This window comes from Punctularia strigosozonata (genome assembly GCF_000264995.1).
Source record: "Punctularia strigosozonata HHB-11173 SS5 unplaced genomic scaffold PUNSTscaffold_20, whole genome shotgun sequence".
Lineage (NCBI taxonomy): Eukaryota > Fungi > Basidiomycota > Agaricomycetes > Corticiales > Punctulariaceae > Punctularia > Punctularia strigosozonata.
Genome location: NW_006767452.1, coordinates 252574 through 277324, shown reverse-complemented (window position 1 = coordinate 277324; position 24751 = coordinate 252574). Strand labels below are relative to the sequence as shown.

At 56.2% G+C, this 24751-nt stretch overlaps 8 protein-coding genes across 8 annotated transcripts; 2 read left to right on the top strand and 6 right to left on the bottom strand.

Moving 5' to 3' along the window:
- Positions 1 to 368: 368 nt before the first annotated feature.
- On the bottom strand, positions 369 to 1445 carry PUNSTDRAFT_47797 (uncharacterized protein; the record flags this gene model as incomplete). Its single annotated transcript, XM_007388741.1, has 2 exons — positions 369 to 1193; positions 1263 to 1445. The coding sequence occupies 2 exons, from the start codon at positions 1443 to 1445 to the stop codon at positions 369 to 371; spliced, it is 1008 nt and encodes a 335-aa protein (XP_007388803.1).
- A 3047-nt stretch (positions 1446 to 4492) lies between these two features.
- PUNSTDRAFT_108854 (MFS general substrate transporter) lies at positions 4493 to 6319 on the top strand. Its single transcript, XM_007388740.1, has 4 exons — positions 4493 to 4568; positions 4625 to 4842; positions 4898 to 5039; positions 5089 to 6319. The coding sequence occupies exons 1-4, from the start codon at positions 4556 to 4558 to the stop codon at positions 6189 to 6191; spliced, it is 1476 nt and encodes a 491-aa protein (XP_007388802.1). The 5' UTR covers positions 4493 to 4555; the 3' UTR covers positions 6192 to 6319.
- A 19-nt stretch (positions 6320 to 6338) lies between these two features.
- PUNSTDRAFT_108851 (uncharacterized protein) lies at positions 6339 to 8713 on the bottom strand. Its single transcript, XM_007388739.1, has 12 exons — positions 8431 to 8713; positions 8270 to 8321; positions 8151 to 8208; positions 7948 to 8069; positions 7752 to 7887; positions 7606 to 7695; positions 7491 to 7548; positions 7355 to 7433; positions 7196 to 7298; positions 6979 to 7141; positions 6812 to 6923; positions 6339 to 6749 (listed from the first exon to the last, which is right to left on the bottom strand). Exons 1-12 carry the CDS (start codon positions 8498 to 8500, stop codon positions 6617 to 6619), a joined length of 1176 nt encoding a protein of 391 aa, XP_007388801.1. The 5' UTR covers positions 8501 to 8713; the 3' UTR covers positions 6339 to 6616.
- Positions 8714 to 9331: 618 nt separating this feature from the next.
- On the bottom strand, positions 9332 to 10588 carry PUNSTDRAFT_139053 (uncharacterized protein; the record flags this gene model as incomplete). The annotated part of the gene is made up of 3 exons (XM_007388738.1): positions 9332 to 10157; positions 10207 to 10388; positions 10460 to 10588. 3 exons carry the CDS (start codon positions 10586 to 10588, stop codon positions 9332 to 9334), a joined length of 1137 nt encoding a protein of 378 aa, XP_007388800.1.
- A 458-nt stretch (positions 10589 to 11046) lies between these two features.
- On the bottom strand, positions 11047 to 13806 carry PUNSTDRAFT_77041 (uncharacterized protein; the record flags this gene model as incomplete). The annotated part of the gene is made up of 2 exons (XM_007388737.1): positions 11047 to 11821; positions 13616 to 13806. Coding segments are annotated over 2 exons (966 nt in total), but the record flags the coding sequence as incomplete, so codon positions are not given.
- Positions 13807 to 14775: 969 nt separating this feature from the next.
- Positions 14776 to 17083, top strand: PUNSTDRAFT_108850 (uncharacterized protein; the record flags this gene model as incomplete). The annotated part of the gene is made up of 6 exons (XM_007388736.1): positions 14776 to 14820; positions 14875 to 14937; positions 14994 to 15483; positions 15536 to 16353; positions 16409 to 16501; positions 16552 to 17083. 6 exons carry the CDS (start codon positions 14776 to 14778, stop codon positions 17011 to 17013), a joined length of 1971 nt encoding a protein of 656 aa, XP_007388798.1. The 3' UTR covers positions 17014 to 17083.
- Positions 17084 to 17108: 25 nt separating this feature from the next.
- Positions 17109 to 19501, bottom strand: PUNSTDRAFT_77214 (Acetamidase/Formamidase; the record flags this gene model as incomplete). Its single annotated transcript, XM_007388735.1, has 19 exons — positions 17109 to 17186; positions 17241 to 17344; positions 17404 to 17418; positions 17475 to 17567; positions 17618 to 17648; positions 17697 to 17729; positions 17779 to 17856; positions 17889 to 17933; positions 18037 to 18115; positions 18172 to 18188; positions 18242 to 18522; positions 18584 to 18631; positions 18686 to 18757; positions 18810 to 18920; positions 18980 to 19012; positions 19072 to 19093; positions 19150 to 19189; positions 19240 to 19259; positions 19457 to 19501. 19 exons carry the CDS (start codon positions 19499 to 19501, stop codon positions 17109 to 17111), a joined length of 1245 nt encoding a protein of 414 aa, XP_007388797.1.
- Positions 19502 to 20529: 1028 nt separating this feature from the next.
- On the bottom strand, positions 20530 to 24277 carry PUNSTDRAFT_47791 (uncharacterized protein; the record flags this gene model as incomplete). The annotated part of the gene is made up of 4 exons (XM_007388734.1): positions 20530 to 23161; positions 23217 to 23512; positions 23560 to 24038; positions 24091 to 24277. The coding sequence occupies 4 exons, from the start codon at positions 24275 to 24277 to the stop codon at positions 20530 to 20532; spliced, it is 3594 nt and encodes a 1197-aa protein (XP_007388796.1).
- Between the last annotated feature and the right edge of the window lie 474 nt (positions 24278 to 24751).

Below are 24751 nucleotides of genomic sequence, written 5' to 3'. Positions count from 1 at the left end.
ATGATGCTTCGACCCGAAATGCCCCACGAAAAAAAAGAAAAACAAGGAAACTGAACGACAGGGAAAGATATTTATGATGCCGCGAGGATATCTGGTTCCGGAAATATTTCGACGTACGATGTATGCGTGTGCGTGTGCGTGACGTGACAAGAGGATGAAATGCGACGATGGATAGATAGGAGAAGGGCGTTGCTCGATTAGGGATATGATGTTTGCGGATTTGCATGATCGTCGCCGCCATCCCGGCGACGGCGCGGTTATCGGAAGCGATCGAGATCGGAGGTCAGTTCAGGGCACAGCCAAAAACCGGGCGGCTGCGATCGTGTTCCCCGGACGCGGGCCTGGAAAAAAAGGGGGGTCGCGCCGCGTTACGTTTCCGGAGGGAGGCTGAAACACCTTCGCGAAAGCCCAGGGTTTTCTTCCACGTCTCTATCGTCGTGGTCCGCAGGCTCGCCGTCCGCCTGCGGCAGCCCGGGGTCCAGCGAGGGATACGAGGGCTCGTCCGTGTCTTCGAACGGCGTATGTCCGGCGAATACCAGCGGGTTCCTCGTCAGATCCAGCTCGGGGATGCTCAGGGACGCCGTGAGGGTGACGGCCGAGACGCGTGCGTCGGAAGATTCTTGTTCGGCGTAGGCCACCTGCGGGGTGCTGATCGTCGAGCCCCTGAGACGCGGGAGCGCGAGCCCGGCGCTGAGCCGCTTGCGCTTCTTGAGCAGGCTCGGCGGCATCGGCGGCTCGCGCGCGGCGATCGCGAGCTTGGTGTGCGCGGGCGAGAGCGCGCGGGAGGGCCCCGGGCGGACCGTCGTGGGCGCGGACCATGTCCCCGCGCCCGAGCCCGAGCCGGAGTGGAGAGAGAGCGTGGACAGGTGGAGTGCGAGGGGGTGCGGCATGGGAACGCGATGCGGCGCGGGCGAAGCCGTGAGCGCGGGGAGGGCGGGGAGGCCGAGCGTGATGGGCGGAGAGGGCAGGTTGGTGCTGCTTGCTGGGGTGGCCCACTCCATGCGGTCCGAGAGGGGGGAGACGACGGTGGAGTCGGAGGAGGTCGAGGCGCCGTCGCTCGAGGGGAACGGGTACTCGAAGCGGGACTCCGACTCGAAGGGCGTGCCCAGGATGGAGGAGGGCGAATGGAATTTTATCGAAGAGAGCTTGGACTCGTCCGACGCGTCCACGAAATCGGTTCTGCGTCGACCGGACTGGTGAGAACATTTTGTCAGATTTTGCAACGCGACGCGCTAAAATACCGAGGGAAAAAAAAGGCTCACGATCGATATCGCCGTCGACTCGCCCGTTATCGCAGGCATCATCACAACGTCGTCCGTCTCCGGGTCGGGGGTGGGGTCGTTGCGGTCGTCGCCATCGTCGGGCAGGATATCCGGCGTCGCGTTCGCGAGGAGCTCAATGGGCTGCGGGCTGGGAGCGACGGGGACGGGCGGGACGGTGGGCATGAAAGGGCGCGGCAGCGTCGACCTGATTGCTGGGTGTCCGATTTCTTGGCTCTGACCTGCGGAGACGGGGAGAGACGCTGTTCTCCAATACACGCTTTATATGTCACCATGATGTACATCCCAAGTGGGGCGTTCTAGATCCTTCAGCCGACCTCCTGGTAAAAGGCGTGCGAGAGTTCCCGTGAATGTGCTTTAAGGCCTAGGGTTAGGGTCACGCGATCCTTTCAGTAGCGATCAAGCGGCGGGCGATCCTGTTTCGCCAAAGCACCGTTGTTCACGAGGACGCTCCTGTCTCTGTTCACCGACAGCGAAATACGCTTGCAAGCACTCTACTGCGCTGCCTCAGAAGCACTCACTTACCGCCGAGGATCAACGGTTCGCCGATAGTTGTAAACGGCAACGGAGATTCAGTCAACGGCGTACCCGAAGTTCCTCGTTCTGGGAGCCGTAACTGCATGCTTTCCTGATATGACCTGGATACCCATCGTATCCTGATGGGAGTCCCCTCTCCACGGCGGCAACCGTATTTCTGGACCTTCTCCCGTGAGCACACGACCGCGAAGAAGCGGCGCGGAAACCTCGTATGTATCGACCCTTTCACCGAATTCCGGCTTCCGCGAACATTGGCGCCTGCGATGTTACGAACGCGGACCGCGAGCATCGACGACGGCGATATCATGGAAGAAATCATCCCGATAGGATTTAGCACGGTACGCCATTTACGCCGCGTGTACGTCCCGGTTCTAGCCATGAACGCATACGGGTCCACCCCGAATCTAAGTATGGGGGAGAAACGGCCCGCCGTCGAACGCTGGAGGAACGTGTTAGCCGCACACGCTTTTGGCGATGCTTCGCTCTCCAAGCCGAGAAGCTACCGTCCTCTTCGATTACGTCCACGCAACGGAACCCCGGAGCTAAACAGCCAACCTTATCGACCCGGCGCGAAAAGGCTATCAGCGTCCCCGCCCCGCGTTCCGATTGCGGAGCGATATGTAAGTACCCATCTCAGAGACCGTCGCGAGGTCATATGTGCGGTGATTACGACGACTTTTGGCGGTAACACGTTACGGCCCGGGAAGCTGAAAAGACTCAGAAGCGACGACGTCTATTGAATAATGTCAAGCTGCGCGCGTGGGGGCGACCGTGACGGATCATGATCTGACTGTCGTGTGCCTGCAGCGCTCGCGGGAGAACGCCGCGATTTGTTGCTCCCATCTTTGAAAAAAATGCGCGCTGGATCTCGGTATCGTCATCGATGTGGTGGTGCCTGGTACCCGTGCTGCTGATGAGTTGTTGCCGATGGGGAAGTCTAAGAGGTGGAAGGAACGCACCGTCGACCTCGTTCCTAACTCTGTGGGGTGCTCGACAATTCCGTCTCTGAGGGATACTCGTGTCCGCCCCACCACGCGCCCAACTACCGGGAATGCCGCGTACGACCAGTACAAAGGCGACTTCGGCGAGCGTCACATCAACACCCACAGCGCGTACGCGCCGATGACGCACGATCGTATGATGACGATGTTGGCACAGCGTTCGGAAGGCGGCGTGCGCACCGGTCCGCCGCCAATGACATTGTACACGAGCATCCCACACAAGCTTGCGGAGCCGGCCGAGGGTTTCGTAATGCATGTGGAGCTCTGTTCAGTACATAACCGAATTTGCGCGCCATTCCGGCGGAGCGGGTGCAGTCGTCCGTTGTCGACAGACCTCATGCAGACGCCGACTGCGTGAGTGCGGCGGGGTTGTCAAATAATTTGCCTCATCCTCATCGGTATAGCGCATTAAAAACTATATCACGACAACGAACAATACCAAGATGAGGGCAAGGTCTGCGCCCTGGTCCATGTCCCGCCGGGCGCGGGTATCGATCGCGATCGGTGTCATTCAAAGTGTAGAGAAATCATCCAAAAATAAGTCGTGGTCTGCACACAAAGTCGGTTTTGCCGAGCTCTAAACTCGGTAAGGAAATGCTTCGACCACCAGCCCAGCCACCTTGACAAACTTGCCGCGCATGCGATGAACGCCGCCCAAGCTTCGCGGGCACTCCCCTTCGGCGTAAGGGCCTGTTCGGTAGCAGGTGCAATCAGCGCTGAATGCCATTCAGCGCTGAAAAGATGATAATCGCAATGTGACCCCCGGTGACCGTCACCGCGCCATGTTGCGCCGTTTGGCTGTCAATTTCTGACTGCATTCTGACTGCATTGAATCTACATGCTCCAAACTCCCATAGCATATATTTGGAGAAATGTAGGCTCTATCTATGTATTTTATGAATATTTTTCTGAGCACTGAAGCACTGGTATTTTCTAGCGAAATATCTTTTTCTGGAAACAACACCGAGATCATCCCAACACGGGAGTTTAAACTCCGGAAAAGATACATTATCATATCTAGTGGCTGGAGTAGACTACTCAGCCAATTTTTCTTGGAGTGTTAGCAAAACATCATCCGCAAATCGGTATGAATACCATCGTTGTGCAACACCGGCTGGTGGTGTGTGACTCCCACGCATGTAACGTGTGCACGTGGCACTGCGCGATTATCAGCTTTTCAGCGCTGAACGGCGTTCAGCGCTGTTTGGACCTGCTACAGGCCCTAAAGGTCTACGGATCAGCAAACGCTTCCTGTCCTCGCACAAGCTTTTTCGGTGGCCTGCTCGCCGTCACTACAGAAGGCATCAATGGGATCCTCCGCAGGCACCGCGCTTCGTCGTGTTCCTGCACCAACTCTACTAGTAGAGTGCCTTCAGTGCCCGCCATAGCTCCTTGGGGCCTCCCCGACGCGCGCGAGAGGCCGTCCTAGATTTGCAGGTAGTAATACACTTGGTTTTGCGACGAGCTCCGACGTCGGTAGGTGCGTTCAGCGTACGCGCAAGGTCCTCGATGGTACTCGCCCGGAGATTGAGATGTATGTATAGGTCTCCACATATCGGCCCTTTTCGGCCGGCATGGTTCCCCGCGTAGTACTCGCGCAATAATACTTATGCTTATGCTATCTCCCCCGCACGCGGCGCGTTCTACGCGTGACTCAGACTAGGACGGCGTCGTGCGGCATTGGCGATTCATCGTGGCGAGCACATCAGCCCCATAGCGTCGTCGACGACGTCCACAATGCGCCGCCATGGTGAGTGTTCCATCCACTGGCTGAGGAAGCTGTATGAACCACGGCAAACCCTCCAGAGAACGCGCACGCCAGGAGCAGAGAACATGCCCTTCCATTCGGAAGGCTGCAACCGTCGTTCCTGCGATTGTCGTCGACAATCCGTTCCAGTGCTCGCAGTGTCGCCGCTGAGCCCACGAGCGAAGCGCAGGAAGACACCAGCCGTACGGTCGACGAGTTCAAGCTACCGCGGATGTCCTGCCTATGCACGATGATTCTGTGCAACGTGTTTCTGCAGGTACGCGATCATATACGTTTTGAGCAGTATCTTCGGACTGATTCGTGACATGAAGCTGTCGTTCTTCGTCGTCGTTTCATCGTCGAACGAGTATGCCAAACACCTAGGAGGAACATCGACGTTCTCCGGTGTCGTAATCGGTATCCCAACCGCGGTTTCAGGCCTGGCTTTGCTGCCCATTATGAAATACGATAGAAGTAAGGTGGATTGTCAACTCCCGTCTCACCAAGTATTGAGGCGTCCTAGATGGCTATAAAATACCCCTGCACATTGCTTGCGCCTCCGCCATCCTCGGACACATCCTCTACGCGCTGGCTTACAAGACCAATTTTCTGTACCTCATTCTCATTGGACGCATGGTGAACGGCATAGCCTTTACCTCCTTCATGTACACCAAAAAGTACTGCTCCGACTCGCGTGTCGTCGGCATCCGGCGCCGGACCACCCTCGCCTCCTGGCTCGTAATGGGCCAAGGCGTCGGGATGACCCTCGGCCCCTTCGCCGGCGGTCTCCTCTTCAAAATCGGCTTCGCCAACCCCATCTTCAACGGGTTCACAAGCCCCGCGTGGATCATGGCTATCGTCTGGCTCGGCTTCTGGATCTTCAGCGCCGTCTTCTTCGAAGACCCTCCCGCTCCCGCCACTCGGGCCACTCCGCTCTCCCCACTCCCTGCGCCCCAAGAAGACCCCTCAGTCCCGCCCTCCACCGACGTCTCTACCGCCGCGCTCATCCCCGAAGACGACGACACCCACCGCATGACACCCGGCCGATGGGGCGTCTGCGTCTGCATGTGCTGGTTCGCCATGACCTGCTTCTTCGTGCTCGGCGCGTGGGAGGCCAACCTGCCCGTCTTCGGCGCCGCCTCGCCGACCTTCCGCTGGACCGCCTTCGGCGCCGGCAACTTCATCGCCCTCGGCGGGATCTGCACGTTCCCCTTCCTCCTCCTCAACCTCCTCGTCGCCCGCCGGATCCAGGACCGCAAGCTCCTCCTCTTCGGCACCTCCGTCGGTTTCGCCGGCTTGGCCATCTTCCTCGCGCTCCTCAACACCGGCGCGGTCCGCTACGGCAGCCTCTTCGTGTGCTGGTTCGCCGTCGCGCTCGGGTTCAACCTCGCCAGCACGGTCACGCTTAGCCTGTTGAGCAAGCAACTGCCGCCCGAGTGGAATGGCCGCACCAGCCTCGCGATTCAGTACAGCAACTACACCGGTCGTGTCACGGGCGCCATCTGGGGCGGTAGCGGCGTGGCCGTCGGGATGTCGAACTACGTCGGGCTGGAGATCGCCATTGTGGGCATCGGCGCAGCCCTCTTCTTGACGTTCTGGCGCAGCCTGAAAGCGAAAACGGGTTGAAGGTCGCGGTCTGAACTCATTCATAGCACGATGACCCCATAGGACCGAGCGAATCAGAGTGAATAATCAAATGAAACCCATCGCCGCAAGCTTTCACGAACATTGCGAATGCTGTTGCAGCGTCTGACGAATTCTCCATCGCGCTGCTGAAACTGCATGAATCTATTGAGGCGAGACATTCTGAGGGAGCTACAGATGCAAAGGCAACGCAGCCATGGCGCGAGGAACATAGAAACAAGAGAGTGCGGCCTAGCACAACGGTGGTATCAACAAACATTTGTAACATCCAGCGGACAACGCTCAGCGTCGCCCGGAGCTGGCGGACGCATTGGCGCTCGCGCTGTATGCATCCAGCGGGTATACGGATGGAGCTTCAAGGAGAGGAATCCAGAGATTCAGTTGAGTCGTGATCGACGGTTGATTCTTCAGTGCACGGTGGAGTCGTGCACGAAGCGTCCCAGATTGCGGGCGTGGTGCGCGGTGTTGCTGCGCTTCTCGGTGGCTTCCTTCTTCACGCTGCGTTTGCTCTCAGTGAGCCCCTTCTTCGCGTTGCGTTTGCTGTAGAAACGTAGCGTGCGTTAGCTGGTGTGCGTCAAAGTCACGTCGAAGTGGTGGAGTACCATTTCTTGGGGGAAGTGGTGGTGGCGGTTGTGGAGGCGGCGGCAGGCGAGCTGGAGGTCGAGGTCTCGACAACTGTCTCGTTCTGGTTGTCGGCAACAGCGGTGGACGACGCTAAAGAGGGTGATTCAGAAAAATGCAAAGCGTTACGATCGTGACCGTTACACACCAGCAGTAGCGGCCTGGGCGGATGAAGTCGTGGCGGCCTTCTGACTAGACGACGAAGGGGCAGCCGCAGCTACGTCGGAGTCTCCGAAGATGTCGTTCTGAGCGCCGTCCTTGAAGTCGTAGAGGTCGTTGTAGAAGGGCGGCGAGTACTGGCCCTCAAACATCTGCGGGAACAGATATCAGTCGTCGAGAACGATGAGAGGGTAGCAAGATCGTACATTGACACGTTCGGTTTGCCACCAGTACAGTGCCTGTTTGGCGCCGACGGTGCAGTTGCTCGGAGTAGCTTCCGTAACGCCATTTGCGGGGTCGGCTCCGCAACTAGGGGACGTGTGTCAGTGTTGGGTAGGTGAAAACGAACATATGATTGGACAGACCGGCGAGCGAGCTGCGGGGTCATGATGGCCTTGGACGACGTGGCGCCGGTCACCTTGCACCGGAAGGGAGTGAGGAACACTGGCCATTCGTGATGAGTTCAAGGCACCATGGATGATGGAATCCAAATATGCTCACTCTGGGCGCTACCGCTGTCCGGAGAATGAATCCAGTTCCAGGTGCAGATGCAACCTCCCTACATCGAGGAATCGTTGAGTCTGGTGTTGTTCAAGACTTGGTGCAACACTTTTACCTCAGGGCACGCGGGCATCTCGGCGGGGATCTGGAAGTCGGTGAAGCGAGTCCACACGCAGGTCTGGTTGACTGAGAAGACAGCGAGATCCTATGGGACACATTCAATCAGCAATTATGCATTCATGACGCAGGTAGAGGCGGTACCTCGGGTTGGACGTCGTTCGGATCGCTCTTATAGGTGATCGCGAGAGAGCATCCCTTGAGGTCATCGATACCGTTCGTATGATATGCCGAAGTAGGAGAGTTCGGGCACGGGGAGTCGCCTTGACGCACGTCACCGCTACATACATCAACACGAAGGTCAATACAGGGTCCATTTTGATGGGATATATGCACTTACCCTTGGGACGATGGCCAGTACGACGTCGCGCCTTTGTCGCAGGCAAGCTCGGCGGTCGCGGTACCACCAGCAGGCAGCTCGAAGAAGTCGCCGGCGTTAGGAGGGTAGGAGAGGTGGTTATGCTACGTCGGGTTCAGTATACTTTGATGGATATTACGACCGGGCTTGGATGACCGCATCATTTGAAGACCTTGGATACTCACGAACCACCACTGGCTGAAGGGCATCTGCATGAGCGGTGCAACCGGACGGTTGTCGTAGCTAGAGACCGTAGTTGCTCCGTTAACGACATAAAAAGACGCGATATCGGACAAGTGCTCACGAGAAAGTCTGGTCGGTGACATTGAAGCCCCACATGGACGGATGCCACAATGCTACGCAAGGAGAGTCAGCCCCAGTATTGAGATAGAATGAAGACGGAGAAATGGGATCCCTACGAAGATACGTGGGATGGGGGAGGAGTTGAAGGTGAACGGGACTGACCAACATGAGCAGAGGCGAACGGCACCAACGCCGTTCCCATCAACACGGACAATAAAACGCGTCCGGACATCTTATGTTCACTTTGAGGAATACGGCGGTATATGCGTCTTCGCGTCTGCGCGTTCGTTGCAGAGAACCCTGACGACGGAGGAGACGGGGACCGCAGGGCAGAGAGCGGGAGGAGCAAAAGAGTGTGGTTGTTACGTATACACGAACAGAAAAAACGGCTGCCTCGGCACTGAGAGGATGCCCTGGGCGGGTTGACCTCCGCGAGCGGTCGAGGGGGAGAGGACGGAGACGGAGGCGGTCCGATGTTGATTTCGCCTATTTTACAGCCCCATTGCCTGTCCGACCGTGGGAACATCGGTGCTTGCTTCCTGATAAGACAGCCGCTTCGGGAGCGCTGTTTGCTTGATTCGACGGTGACCTGGTGCCGCCCATAACTGATTCTTCCGGCGGGAGCACGCTGAACGCTGATGGTCTGCTCGTCTTGCCTGTCCGCTTTCCTCTCTGTGATGCTTGACCGGTGATTAATGGTTGACACGATACCGGCGCTACATACTCTTACATACTCCGGACATGTGGCGACGGCTTCACTTCCGGCACCAACATTTTCTGCGAAAGGATGTTCTGTTCACATATTCTACGTGAACAATCAGGTACACGTTCATTCGCGCACCTCAACCGGCAATATCAGGTACGTATAAGGTACTTCCATATCCCTTGGCGTGCCTGCTTGCATGCGCCCATGAAACGAACCACCTCGCACTCGGGATATGCCCTGTCGCCATGACGATGACGCGAATCTCGTCCATTCCGCCAAATGAGTGGTGGTGACGATATGGAGTGTAAGTATATTATTCCATATCCGTCCGGTCATACACGTCGTACGATATGGCCGCTACAGTTTGTCTACACTCTCGTGCGGGATACGGTCGTGATGAGCGCGCGCGTTCCGCGGTTCGACCATCCCTCTCAAGGCGCCGATTTGCCGCCGCCAGATCGGGTTGCAGAGTGTGACGAGGCGAGGCAGATACCCATCCACGAGCTTCTCGTTGGTAATCACGAAGTTCAAGTCTGCATCGGACATTCGCTGATCTCCGTTTCGTTCCAGTCTTCCACGGTAGAGCTTTAGCCAGACTCGCCTGAGGCCCGTCAAGTAGGATCCCAGGAGGCGTCCACGTTCACGCAGCCCTACGCCTTTTGCGACGACATAGAACGAGCCCCGGTTCGCCTGCATGGTCGTCGGTTTCCAGAGTGTAATCACCAAAGACAGATCGTCAAGCATGCGTATGATCTTCGCGTGCGCTGGGGAGTCCGCGCGAGCTAGTTTGACGAGGAGAGTACCACCGATCCTGACCGCTTGGAGCGCGATGATGAGCTGGCTGACCAGCAGACGGTCGCGCTCTAGTGGTTCCGCCCCCTTCCGGCTGATATAGTGAGCGTGGATGACGACTAGGTTGAACAACCTCCGGGACTGCGAGAAAGGTGGCCACACGAGAGACTCGGAGCCGTCGAAAGGAGGGCTGCTGTGGTTGCCTGAGCTAGACAGAGGTCCGCAGTACCAAGACAGCATGTCACCGAAGCGCATCTCGAGTCGGTTAGGAAGAGGAGGCCTGTCGAGGGTGTCCGTCTGAAGACCTCGTTCAGACTCAAGCGACACCCCAATACCGCTAGCGCTCTGATGTCTTTCTAGAATATATGATGCGGACCCACCAGGACAGCATCTGGACAAGAAATATGATCCCGTCGCTGTTGGAAAAGATAACGACTTACCCCAGATCCAGGAACTTCATGGGACGCCCAAGATCGATAAATTTCGTGCCGTTGTCGATCTCCATGAAGGAACTCTTCATGCGACCGATCCATTTTGTGGCTGCCTCTGAGTCGTTCCTATTGGCGCCAACCGCGGCTTCTGTGCGCTTGAAGTGTCGATCGAGCTCGGATTTCTCTCGACACTATGACCATCAAGGTGCCGCAGTCGTCTGTCTATGGTCTTTTACATTCGAAGTGACATTCTGAGACCTACTTGGCGACGCAATGCATGAAGCTGTTGGAAGGTGTCGACGGTGTCAGGCCGACTAAGCAAACCATCTTGCAAGAAGTTCGTAGGAGAACGAAGTGTCATGTCGTTGACCGGTGACGTTGCTCGCGACATGTCGGAGTCGATACTTAACTTGTGGATAGATGCGCGGTGCTCTGGATAATATGCTAAACTCACCTTTATACACCTGTCCCGGCTCCGGGATACAATCGCTGGGAAACGTACCGATAGTGCGCAGCATTAATATACAGCAATGCTGTCCGGTGCGATGTAGAAAGCGAGAGAGCTCTCAAAGCAGCGAGCTGCAAAAGAAGACTCGAGCGCCACGCCCTCGGATGTTGTATGGCTTTGGGCGATGGTGCGCTTGGGAAGGGTGATGCCTTGGGAACAGCCACACAAACCACCCCCACAGCCTTGCACGCCTCCTCGAGACACCCTCGTTTGACGCGCGATGTTTCTCGTCCAGCTCCACAAGGCCAGATCATCTTCATGGGCGTGGTACATTTGGAGGAATAGACGTTCGATTCGAGAGAGGCAGTAGTATATAGCATTTCCACAGGAAAAGTGCGCTATCATGGTGTAAGCACATACGACGTGATGTTGTGTTTGATAAACCACTGTTGTAAAGCCACAGCTTGTCGCCGCCATACCGGCGTGGCCAGTTTGACTAAGCGGTGAAGGTACGTTTCCACCACATCCTCGTTTGTGATCACGAAGTCGAAATCGGAGTCAACCATGAACCGCCCCCGGCCTTGCTTTCCGCCGGAATACAGCTTCTGCCAGACTTCCTTGAGCTGACTCGCGTAGTGCTGTAGGCGGTCTCCGCGCTCGCCCAAGCCCACGCCCTGGGCGACGACGTAAAACGAACCTCGGGTCGAATGCAGGGACCAAGGCTTCCAGAGACGCACGGTTTGGGAAAGCAAGTCGAGCATGCGGATGAGCTTCGCGACCGGCACAGCTTCGGGGTGCGACATCTTCACGATGAGCGTGCCACCGATCTTGACCGTCTGAAGCGCGAGGATGAGCTGGCTGATTAGAACACGGTGACGATCCCAAGGCGTGTCAGGGTGCGCTGCTCTCTGCGCACGTAGGTAGTGCCCGTCAACTAATACAAGCCCAAAGTGCCTCTTGTATTCCGCGATGGGCGGGTGATCGACTTCGCCATCCGGTGATTGAGTTCCGAGGTTGAATGATAATATGTCGGCGGAATGTAAGGTAAATCTGGACCTGAGGCGATGTTCAAGGAGATAAGGATGGCCTCCTTTAGCCTCCTCGAGGGAGACTCCAACACCGGTGGCACGAGGATGATGGTTCAGGATGTACGACGTGAAACCGCCAGGGCAGCATCTGAAGATACATGTTATGTCTACAAGTGGTCGAACGGGAAGTGTAACACACCCTAAGTCCAAGAAGCGCAAGGGCTTGTCGCACTTGAGAAACTTTGTGTCGTCAGCGATTTCCTTCAGGGCTTCTTTCATGCGCTCGAACCACGCGAGTTTCAACTGGATTCCGGCTTCGTCGGCTTCGCGGCGCTGACGCTCAAAAAATGCGTCGAGCTTCTGCTGTCTCCATCCCTGCAATAGGGTATTCGGTTGTCGGAGCGCGGACGGGAAAATAGGTGAGAAAGAGGGCGCACCAGGTATCGTAGCTCATGCAGTCTTTTGTAGTGGTTGACGTGAGCGTCTAAAAGATAGCGTACGAGAGTGGTATTGCGATCCGGGGATGGCGAATTCAATGGGGACTGTGGTGCTGACATGTTGAGGTCGCCGCGAATGGGGTCGTATTCCGGCTGAAACAGGCGCCTTTATATCCACACAGTCCAGAGGGTACAAATCGAAAGGACTGTGGCCACAGATCATATCGTTGCGTTGCGCAAGCCGAGAAAGCCACAGATGATGCCCCAGTATGTAGCAAGGCAAGTTGTAAGCCAGCCCAGACAAAGGTCTTGAATCCGCACAAGTGCATGACGAGCTTGGCATCCAAGTCATCGATGCCCACGGAGTATCAACTTCACCCATCTGGTGTCCAGGAGATAGCCCCAAGCTGCGGCAATGGGGTGGCCGGAACCCGTATTTGCAGGAGGTGGTCAGGTCGAGGGAGAAATCGCACGACGTGGCCCTGCGCTCAGCGCTGCGGTGGCAATTTCAAATTGATTGCGGGAAACAGGCTGAATCACGACGCGGTCCCTAGCTACTACGAAATCATACAAGTCTGCAGCATCGAGAGAAAGTCGACATATACAGCCTCACACACCGGCTTTCTGTACACTACTGTCCATATCACTTGAGCAAAATATCCCGCCAGAAGTATATCTCAAAAGTTGTGGCCAACGTTGCGCCTGGTGAACCATCGCTCTAAGGCATTCGCCTGGCGCCACCATACCGGATTGCAGAGCTTAACGAGACGGGGGAGGTACGTGTCGGTAAGTTCGTCGTTCGTGACCACGAAGTCCAGGTCAGCGTCAGACAGATACCGGCCCATGCCCTCCCCGCCGCCCGAGTAGAGTGCTTGCCAAACCTCCCGAAGCCCGCTGACGCAGTGATCCAGGTGGCTGCCGTACTCGCCCAGCCCGACGCCTTTCGCGACGACGTAGAACGTGCCGCGGGTGGCGTGCATGCTTTCTGGCTTCCAGCAACGCACATTCTGAGAGAGAACGTCGAGCATGTAAATGAGTTTCGCAGTGGGGACCACCTCCGCGTGCGACATCTTCACGACGAGCGTCCCCCCGATCTCGACCGCCTGCAGGGCAATGATCATCTGACTGACCAGCAGGCGGTCGCGATCCCACGGTGTCTCAGAATGGGCGGCTTTATAAGAACGGAGGTAGTGTCCATCGAGTAGCACGAGGCCGAAGGGCCGGGAGAACTCTGAGAATGGCGGAGGAGAAAGAGACTCGCCGTCTCGGTTTGTAGCGAGTTCGTCGCAAGGTTCAGTGCCGAGGTTGAAGTGAAGCATGTCGGCGTGATGCAACGTGAAGCGTGCGCGAAGACGTTCCTCCAGGGCGTAGGCGTGTCCACCGCTGTCGACATCAAGCGATATTCCGACACCGTTCGCTGCGGAGTTGGTATCCAGTATGTAGGAGGTGAACCCTCCAGGGCAACACCTAGAGGACGCGTGTTAAACTTTGATCATCAGGCGCACGATATGGGCACTCGCCCTAAATCCAAGAATTGGAGTGGGCCGGTCCACTCGATGCAGTATGTTCCTTTATCAACTTCCCGCAAGACGTCTTTCATTCGATTGAACCATATGAGACTCAATTCGTGTCCAGCAGTATCGGCTGAGGCGCGCTGGCGTGCAAAGTGATCATTGAGTGTTTCATCCGACCAACCCTAATTTCAGTACTGAGTCAGGCGCAGACGGCACGAAAATCTGCGAGAGGGCTTACTCGAAGCCGCAGCTCGTGCAGTTTGCGAAAAGCGCGTACGTCGGATGCGAGCAGATGGTGCCCGAGGTTAGAGTTGTAGTCAGAGTCCGGGCGCGTAGGTGAGAGAGGAGATGATGGGGGAGACGACATTGGCTGGGATTGGCGTTGTCACAATTGTTGGACAATCTGAGAGGAGATCTGAGAGGAGACGGACCACGGTGCGCCTTATATCCAGCGATAACTCAACACGAGGCAATGGCCCCACCAGCCACTGATTGAATCAGGTCCTACCAGGGACAGCATTGCTATCGTCTGCAATGTATAAGGTCGAAGTCAAAGCCAATCGCAGCCAGCCGCAGATCACAGCTCTTTGGTGATTCCGTCTTCGGGCGAGTCAAGGATGATCCAAGCTGTAGGAGCAGTCCGAGGGTCTGCGACCACTTGGGAATCAAGGCGTCAAGAGAGAGAATGCTGTCATTATCTCCAACAGCCTGCAGCAACGGGAATCCTGTCAAGCTAACGTTGCGCCGTGAGAAAACACGGCTCAACTCGGTTTGCCGGGACAGCCTTCATGACCCGGAAAAGAGTGCTCAGTTCGTCGACTCACGTCGAAGAACACCTCCCTTCTGCTATGTACTGAATTCAAGCTCGAGGAATTTCCGTTATCTTCTTGGATTGATCACAGAGTACACGAGTATCTCCCACGGGAGTCGTTTAAATCATCAAACTGTCGAACATCGTACGAAGTGAACAATGATCGTCGCAGGCTTCAGCAAGCTTCTGAGTTCAAGCAGCGCAGCAGCGCACACACGGGGCCGGGCGCATCTCAGAGTCATCGCGGGGCTGTATAAAGAGTTTGGTCCCAGCGGCACGTTGCAGACCTCCTTTCTTCCTGCTAGCCATCGAGTCTAATACCGTATCTCGAACCTCCAGAATGGTGCAAGGCCTCGTTCTCAATGCGGCAGACCACCCCATCAAGGTGAATCTTCCTCGGAGTATGGCTCCATCGTTATGTAACGATCCCTTTCGACAGAGCGTCACCATATTTAAGACCTCTAAAGCGGAAGTTGTCCGTACGTTCAAGCTCGACCTGAAGGTGCGTCCTCTACCGCCGTCTGCGTGCCCATGAGCTCCTGTAAACGGTCGGACAAGGTCGGACAAAACAGGGTCGAGGTTACCGGCTTGCCTTCATGCATGGACACGGACTCTGTTCGTGTTACCGGTCTGGGCGATGCCCGCCTATTCGATGTTATCTGCACCATCACGCCCTCCGCGACGCGCGTATCGTTACCCCACAGCCCCGCAGAGCAAATTCGGCGATTGGAGGCCAAACGGAAGACTCTGGAGAGCATGAAGCATGTTCGGGAGCACGAGGAAGATATCTTGACCGATTACGGCAAAAGTCTGCGGGGCGAGCACGTATCTCCCGCTGACGCTTCCTCGTTCCTCGATGGGTTTATCGAACGCGCCCAAAAGAACCTCGAAGCGCTCGCGGAGCTCGACGAAGCGATCGTTCAAGTCAATCGTGAAATACACACGGAGAAGGAGCGCGCTGCGAAGAAGAAAGGCGACTCCCGTGGCGAGGTCACAGTCGTCATCGTCGCCGACCAGGATGGTCCGGTAGAGCTCAAGCTGACATATAGTATGCACTACTCCGTTGTATCCGATGCACATACTCACCAAAATCTCTTCAGTCGTCGCCAATGCCTCTTGGGAGAGCACGTACGATCTCTACGCTACCACCGACAGCAGCGGCCAACCGGCGAAGTCCGTCTCGCTTAATTACCGCGCACGCGTTACCCAAACCACCGGGGAGGATTGGGTTGACACTTCGCTCGTACTCAGCACCGCGAGCTCCGACATGTCAGCGACAGGCATCCCGTTACTACGAGGGCTACGCATCGACCCCGCTTACAATGCTTTCCGTCCTTCGGGAGGATTGTTCGGCAACAACACAATCAACGTGCAGGCGCACTCGCAGAAGCAAACGAACGGGTCTGTCTTCGGAAGTAACTCTCCGTTCGGTGCTTTCGGCGGTTCGAGTACGAATCAGGCGCCATCGGGAACCAGTCTATTTGGGAAAGCGGCCACTACGGCCGTCGCATCTCAGCAGCAGGCAACAACGGGAGGCGGTCTGTTTGGGCAACCAGCAGCCGGCGCCGGCGGCCTGTTCGGCGCCGCAGCACAGGTGCAGCAATATCAGGTGCAGCCCGTTCAACAATCCACCGGTTTTGGGCCGTTCGGTCAGGCTGCTCAGGCCAGCAGGCCAGCAGATGCCTTTGATCAGGATGAAGACGAGTCCGTTCTCGTTGACGTGCCCAACGTCAGTGCCTTGAAAGAACCGACGACCGTGGTCAGCGAGAGCCCGCTCTCTCTCACGTACTCTGTGGACGGCAAGTCGTCCGTTCCCAGCGACGGTCTTGGGCATCAGGTCTCGGTGGCGTCGCTTCCGTTTGAGTGTACTACGACGTATGTATCGGTACCACGAGCGGCGTCTGTTGCATACCTGCAGGTATGTCAGTTTCTTTCTCCTCCAACACTGAACCTTGTCCCATCATATTATTTAGTGCTCCGTGAGGAACACCAGCGATTACCAGTTGCTCCCGGGACCCGTGAACGTCTTCCTGGACGAAACTTTTGTCTCGAAAACGAGGATCAGGGTACGATATTTGAGGAGATACCCCCGCATGCGCTAAAATCAACAATGCAGAACGTCGACTCCAAAGATACCTTTGGCTGCACCTTGGGCATCGACTATTCCCTTGCTATGACTTACGTGCGGCGCTCAGCCACAAAGGAAGGCGACGGTGGCGCATTCGCCGAGAAGTACAACAGCACGACGTACACCGTTCAGATCACCGTCAAGAACAAGCATCGCTTCCCGATCAAGGGTCTGGTCTTGCGCGACTCGATTCCTACCGCCGCCGAAGCAATCAAGCAGAAGGTCCGCGTCATCCTGCGCAAGCCGGACGGTTTGGCGGACGCATCGCAGGGCGAGACCGTCTCGGTCGAGGTCAAGGGTGGGAAGGCCAAAGCGAAATGGGCAGCGGATGGAGAGAAGGACGGGAAATACGATTGGGTGTGCGATCTGGAGCCTGGGAAGGAGTTGACGCTGGAAACGGTATACGAGGTTCGAGCGCCGGCTGACATGGCCTGGAATTTGGCTTTCTGAGACGGAAATATCCGTTTCGTGTGCGCTCGGGTGTAGCGTATCCTCCTGTACTCATACATACATGCAATGCATATTTTGTTGACATGATTACTCCATCAGACAACTCCATCGGACCTAATCGCGGCCTGGCCGAAATTCTTCTTGACCAGTCCATCCACTTGGGGTAGGATATCCTGTCGGGTGGGTGTTGTCAGCCACGTTCACTGCATAGGACAGCTTCGGCGCACATGTTCGAATATGCCGAGAGGCAACGCCAGAGTGACGCAAGCGTTTGGGGAATCAACGATGGCTCCGACGTGACTCTCAACCGGTGCGGCAGAGAGTAGCAGATCTAGACAGGTACAGATGGAATATATTTCCAGAGCTCATACCCGACAATGAATCACTTACAAGCTTGTTCACGGGCTAGCACCGTGGTCAGCAACGACGCAACAAGCTGCGTGACCAAGCTGTGGACTTACTATATCCAATCTTCATCAAATACTCGATAGCGTTCAACGCAGCCTGCTTGTAAGCAACGGTCGCATCCATGTTGTATTGTTTGCCGTCGCCATCTGGGAATATCTATCAGCGTCGTTCCAGGATACAGAAGTTGGAGACTCACGGTAATCGACGCTAATACCCTCGAAGACCAGCTAGCAAGAGATGAGGCACTTAGAATAAGCAATCGTGGAAATACTGACCTTCGCAGAGTACATCGGGTCGACCGGGCTGGGCTAATAGACGAATGAGGGCCATTGGTGCATTTGGTTGTGGATTGCATACCAAGAAGATCGGTTGCTTCATCGCAAACTTCTCCACACCTCCCTTGATGATACTGGTGCTGAATGTGATGATGCCGGCCTGCATATGATTTTCAGCAAACGTCCAACCACTCGAAGTATTTCACATGCCATTTCGATGGCTCCGCAGAACGAAATCTGAAATATGAGATACATGTCCTCGCTGATAATGCAATGGCACGTACTTCACCCTACAAATTGAAGTCAGTAGGCATCAGTATGACGTCGAATGCGGACTCACGTCACCCTGCGAGAAATGCAAGTCTCCAACAGACAAGTTCGCACCGGGAACGAACACGGGGAAGTAGCAACGAGATCCCCTGACGAACGAATCGTCAGCAATCAGCAAGGCCACAGGACGAAACTACGAGTTTACTTCGACAAGTTCTTGATCTAACGAGCGATTAAGAGTTAGCGAGCGGACAAAATCGAAGAAATGGACTCACATCGCAGTTTCCGCCGTGTTCACGTCCCGGAATAGTGCGAGCACCTTCCTCTGCAATCTTCTTCCTGACCTCCTCAGGAAGGTCTTGTCCGACGTATGCGCCTTTGGGAAGGGGGCCGAAGGCGACAGGAGGAACCGCATCGGCATGGGCGGCTATGAGCTCACCCTCTCGCTTGTTCCACGTCGCGAGGAGTTCTGCAGAAGGCGCCGTTCCGATGAGACCTGGGTGAGATACGCCTGCAAACCTCACACCCGGAATATGGCGGGAAGTGGCATAGACACCTATGTAGTAGCATTGCGGGAGCGTAAGCGCGAAAGAACAAAGAAAAACAGACGAAAATACCCTTGAGATCCCAGATCGCTTTCGCAGCACGACTCTTGAACTCTTTCGCTGCGGAAGGGGGCTGTCAGGGCAGCAGTCGGTATCATAACATGGCGAACCTACCGAACAGGCCACCCCCGTTCTCCAGTTCGAAAATGCCCGTATATCCCCAAGGCATTTTATCAAATGGTCTCACTGCAAGTCGAACATGAGTGGCAGTTCTTCATTTCTTTCAACCCGGACCAACCATCCAGAATATCCACCACCAAGCAGTCTCCTGGCTCAGCTCCCTCGACGGCTATGGGACCCGAGAGGTTATGGATCTTGCTGAGGTCGACATCTCGAATATCATCGCTGACTACAGTCAACCGCACTAAGCTCCACAGCACAGGATTAAGACACTTTGGAGGAGCTTACAGTCATTGTTTCCGATTTGTGCGCCAGTCCAGTCTGACCCATGGCATATACAGGATTATGACTAAGATCGACTACGGATGACGAAGACTAACCAACGCATTCAATCTTGAAGACCTGGATATATGCGTTGAGGTGAGTCGTGCATGTGCGCCGGAAGCTGCCGTATGTACCTCTCCTGGTTTGACAGTAGCTACTGCAGGTATGTCCGGGCTATGACGACGTCATGTCAAAGTGACTAGCAGATATTTGCATGCACATACTGCCAGCGATTGTGCAGTCCCTATATGCGCACATAGATGAGCAGCCGATTTACATGGGGGAACTTCAGACTCACTTTTTGCTGGTCTGCAGGGCTGCACAGCGAGCTCGAGTCAACGATGTCGGGCCAGGCGCCACGAACACTCACACGAATGGATCAACCTGCGACGCGCGCTCGATTCAGCTGCGCATCTTCATGGGTTAACGTCGTGAGCTTACCTGCACCAAAGTCGGGTGAGGAACCGAGTTCGCCCTGGTGGCCATGTCGTCTGGTAGTCGAATAGAAGATGAGCAGATCAAAGGGCGTAGTGCTGCGTTCTCGGGAGGAAGACGAGGCGAGAAAGCGAGGAACTGCGGATACTCTGCTCGCAGATTAATATAGATTCGCCCATAGCTATTGTGAGGGACGACATCATGGGGACGTCGAGATAAGATCCTTCTCGCGGACCGCGAATGGTAGCGGGATCCCGTGCCACGGAGGTGTTCACAAGGCCGTGCGTAGGGAAGATGTTTAAGCTCTTATCCTCAGTTCTTATCTACGCTCTCATATACTTTCGCCCAAGATCACGTGCAAGAAATGTCCATTCATGAGCTGGCGCGGTATCGCAGAGCTGCTAACACCGGTGTTCGCATGGATTAACTGTGGCGGGATGAGCGTAGGGCACTAGGATCCAATGTCATGAACATACTTGATTTTAGTCCCAGAGTGTAAGTCCCGCTTGCCGTTGAACAGAAACAGCCGGAAGAAGTGAAATCGGCGAGCAAAACGATACCATCCGCACATTCAGCTTAGCCGTCTGCTACGAAGACCATGAGTGGAGTAAAATCCCGACGCCTACGAGGCCGTCAGGATAGACGTTGTTCCGAGCTCGCCGTATCGCGGTACTCCCAGGATGCTCCAGTATCCGCTGAGCGCGATGCATCTTCGGAAAATCATCTCGCGGATAGTACTGGTGCAGAAAGGACTGCCGGTACAGGGCTTGAGCAAACGCGGCCAGACGGGAGCGCGCACTGTACTCCAGGGCTAGGGTTCAAAGCGTTCGTCGGTGTTCAAGAGCATGGCAGGATGTCGTTAATGGTCATAAGGTCTGATACAGGTACGAACACAAAATGGTGCTACGTAATAAATCAAATGCATCCTATCAGTCCAACTTGCTTGGGTATGTCACAACAATACTCCCGGAACGTATAGCAGATCAATGGATACAATTTAACTTCGAGAGATGGAGAGGGAAAACAGATTCAAGACGATGACTGTATCGGGGGAGGCCATCCGGGTAACGAGAGCCATGCTATGAGCCAGCTCCTTGGTACTTCTTGATGAGGTCTCGTAACCTGGCCTTGCCGAATGCGAGATCACCGGGAGGCGATTTCAGGGCGGGCTTGTCTTCCGGGAGAGTCTCGGTGATGGTCGGCGGGAATTTCACTGGGCTTATCGGAGACTTGAACCGTGGCTGAAACGGTTGAGACGGTCTAGCGAGAGACGCGGTGGTGGAGAGCATCGGTTTCGCGTGCGACGACGAAACAACGGCGGGGACGGAGGACGACTTGATCAAACGTGCGCGGTTCATGGAGAGATCAGCTACGTTGGTGTCCGAGGAGGCTGGCGACGAAGTGCCGGTCGACGCTGCGGATTTCATGGGCTGAAGATGACCGGCGGACTTCGGCGAGAGTACAGGCTTTCCATAAGTTATATGAGTAGGCTTCGGAGGGACTGCTGGCGGCTGAGAGGGCTTCGCTGCTGTCCTTGTAAGGCCTTTCTCGATGGGTGGCTTTGGGGCCGTGGGCGGCGGAGCGAAAGGCTTCGGACTGAGTAAAGGCTTCGGACTGAGTAAAGGCTTCGGACTAAGGGGTGCTTTATCGCCAGAGGCAGAGGCAGCGGAGGCCCACATCGCAGTAACAGCCATGACCTTCCCACCTCGGCCACCCCGAGCGGAGCGAACGTCGTATTTCGCGGGCTGATCCTGATTCCCGGAGAAACCAGGCCAGCGGCTGATGACTTTCGGGGCGCGAGCCTTATCTGCGTTCGCCGCCGACTGTGATGGGGGAGGATTGCGATGCCGATCGGTGAGCGGCATGAAACCGGAGCTGCGTGGATTAGGTGCAGCTGATGTCTCCTCGGATGGGGCATCGACTGCTTGCTTGACGGCTGGCTGACGAGACGGCGGTCGCCGGTCGTTGCGACGTGCATCAGGCGATCCTACGACCGAGTTCGGGCGTGAGACAACGGGAGTAGCATTGGCAGGCGAAGCTTGGCCACTGATAGGTTGCTCAAGACTGCGAGAAACGGGCTCTTCGACGGGCGGTACGCGAGGTGTGACGCTTTCCAGCCATGCCGCGACGCGTCCTTTCGCCGCGTCCCGCAGCTTGAAAGCCTCCTCGTCTCTGTCATTCTTCTTCTTCGCCTTCTTGCGTTCCCTCTTCACCGTAACCGCGCTCTCATGTCCGTCCGTCTTGCTATCCTCGGGAGCGTTCTCATCCTTGCCCGTCGGCGGCCCGCGTTCTCTCCAGCCTTCGAGATCACCTGCATAGACTGTCTTGCCCGCCTGATGGGTTTTGGCGTCGATAGATCTATTGGAAAGTGTAAGGCTGGAGATAGCAGAATCGTTCAATGGCGTCTCCGGCGCATTGTTCCGCCGTGGGATCTCAATGGGCATCACCACCGAGCGCACATCCGGTTTGCGTTCGTCGCCATCGACCTTCTGCGTCCCGACCTCCACGAGTAGCCGACGCTCGAGAGCATCAAGCCCGTTCTCCCCCTTTCCGTCGGTCGAGTTCACTCGGTTGAACTTCCGCGGGGAGAAAGCATTGAGTGTCGGAGTTTGCGGCGTCTCGCTGGCAAGTTGCGGGGCAGACGCGGTGTTCGCCCTGGGCACGGAAGGGGGAGGGAAGAGAGTGTCGACTCGAGGGCGGCTTATGGCGGCCAACGCTCGCTCTTTGCCCGAAGGAACCGGTGGACCGGGGAGCGTCTTCTGGACGGTGGTCTCTTCCGTATCCTTCGGCAGGTCGGCGGAGAGGTCGGCGGTCTGATGAGCTACTTCATCCGCCATCTTCTCCAGTGCCTCCACTCTCTCGCTCTTGACGGTCGCGTGCGCGAATGGGTCCACGGTGTACGTGAGCTTCGGGGACGGCATGGGCCGAGGCGAGACTATCTCTCCATTCGAACTGCCCGGAGACGACGGTAGATTACCCAGCGACAAGTGAGGTGGCCGTCCAGCAGACGACGGGTCAAGAGACATGCGGTGAGTGGCCACTGCGACGGCTCCGTTCGCAGCGCCATTCCCAGTTGGCACTGGCTGTAAAGGGGCCGGGAAACGGTGTGACGTCGGCGAAACCGAACGATGCCTAGATGACATGCGCAGATGGCGTGCGATACGTGAGGCGCGCTCGCCCTTGCCTTCCTCTGGCTCGGACCTTTCGGGCGTCGACGTGACAGCTAGCACTGGTGGTGGGCCGGACGCACTCGATGGCAGGCCAGAGGGCAGGTTATGCAATGCATGGGAGGGGATTGGTTCCGTGCTGACAGGCCGCGCCAGTGGGGCATAGTTCGGCACGACGGGAGGTGGAACATAAAGAGGTCCAGGTCCAGGGGGTGCGTAATATTGGTAGGGTTGCGGACTTTGCGCAGGGGGCGGCAGCCAGACATGGCTGTGATCGATATATGGATACATAGGCATGGGAGTGACGGAGGCGTGTGGGTATGCGACGGGAGCAGGTGAGATGGGGGGTATCGGATATGCGTAGGGACTTGTTGGTCTGAGATCGTAAGGCATGGACGGCGGACTCGACGGCACGGGAGCGGTATATGGTATGGGAGGGCTCAGAGGCGTTGCCGGTGGATAAGCCAAAGGCATAGGTTGCGTACGTGGAGGCATGACCATTGTATGAACCACCTTGACAGGGATCTCCAGAACGATGTCTTTACTGTATATAAGAAGTCAGCTGGGGCCCGCGCAACGAGAGGTTATGTTGTCTTTACCTCCCCAAGCCCATGACGATCCTGACTGAGACCACGCATCGCACTTCAAAGAGAGCGTCAGATTTGCGATCTTCGTCGTCGTCATCCTCCCGTATTCCACCCTTCACGCTCTTCGCATTGCGCGGCACGTCGAAAACGAGATTCGCGACGCCTTCTACCCCAGGATGGATAATGTACTCGGGTCCACGGAAATTGACGGTAGTCAGCGTATCTGATATCTGCAGCGGTGCTTTGTCGCTCGCTGCTGCGGACGGCAGATATAGATGTCGGTTCAATGCGAGTGTCAGGCCGGTATTCTGACACAACGTAAGCATGTGCATCATCTACCAATTTCCGCATTCACCTTCTTCGACGAACGGTTCTTTACTTGCAGCTCCACGCAAGCGCTCTCTCCTGCAACCGCGACCCCGCCGAGGATCCGCCCTTGAGCCCAAATCTTCCCGTTCTCGCCGACGACCACTGCCTCCGGCTCCTGCATCAGCATCTCCTCGAAGAGATGTTCGACGACATTAACTTCTTTCTTGTCGGTCACAAGTCGGCGTTCTCCCTTCCACGCCGCTCCGACGCTCGCCCGAACTTCATAACGCAGCCGAGCAAGACCACCCTGGAAGTCTATAGACGACGGCGCCGATTCCGGAAGGGGAAATCGGAAGAGGAACGACGTTTGGCCTCGACGAGCCTGGTAATGATGTGCAGGAAGAGGGGCTTCGCCAGGGAGCGGGTGCGGCAGTACGGCGTTTGAGGGCGGCAATCCCTCGCCTTGAAAGATCCGACGACTGTGCATGAAGGTGCTTGTAGCGGAGTGATCTCTCGATGTGAGCTCTGTAATGGAATGAAGGAGGGCTCGATAGGGTGTAGCACTCTGCAGACGGACCTTCGATCGCGAGTAACTCGACCATGATTACTCCAAGGCCGAGGCCCTTGTCAGCTTTGCATTCGACATCCAGACGACCGGAAATGTGACTTCCAGCGGCGAACACAGGGTCCGATACCTTCAGGGATACCTTGACCTTGGGATGGTGTGGGGACGCATTCATCGGCTCCGGTCGCGATTGAGCCATGGTGGCCAGGGCGTCGCCCACAGGTCCAGATCACAGTTCCAGCGAGTGTTATGATGTTATGAGGGGCAAAGCAAGTGGTAGGAATGAATGGCTGGCAGGGAAAGCGGGCTCGATCCGGTGTATGACGCAGAGGTCCTTCCAATAATGTCTCGGATAGCGGGGAAACGTGCAGTAAACCGGATTTTATGTTGACGTATTTGTCTTGAACGCGTGCAGATCCTGAGTAGCAGGTAGACAACGGTGGATATACCAGTGGATGACGAGGATGGACGAGGTTGGAATCATTCCGGTTGGTAGACCTGCAGAGCCGAAAGTGGTCGTGAGAACGCGCTTCTATCCCATGGCTGCTTTGTTTTCACTGTGCGCAGACTCCCGAGGATCATGCTCTGCATCGTGATGCATTTACTGGGTTTTGGGGAGGGTATGAAAGGGATGCGTTCCATGTACATGGACGCTACAATCTACATATAGGGG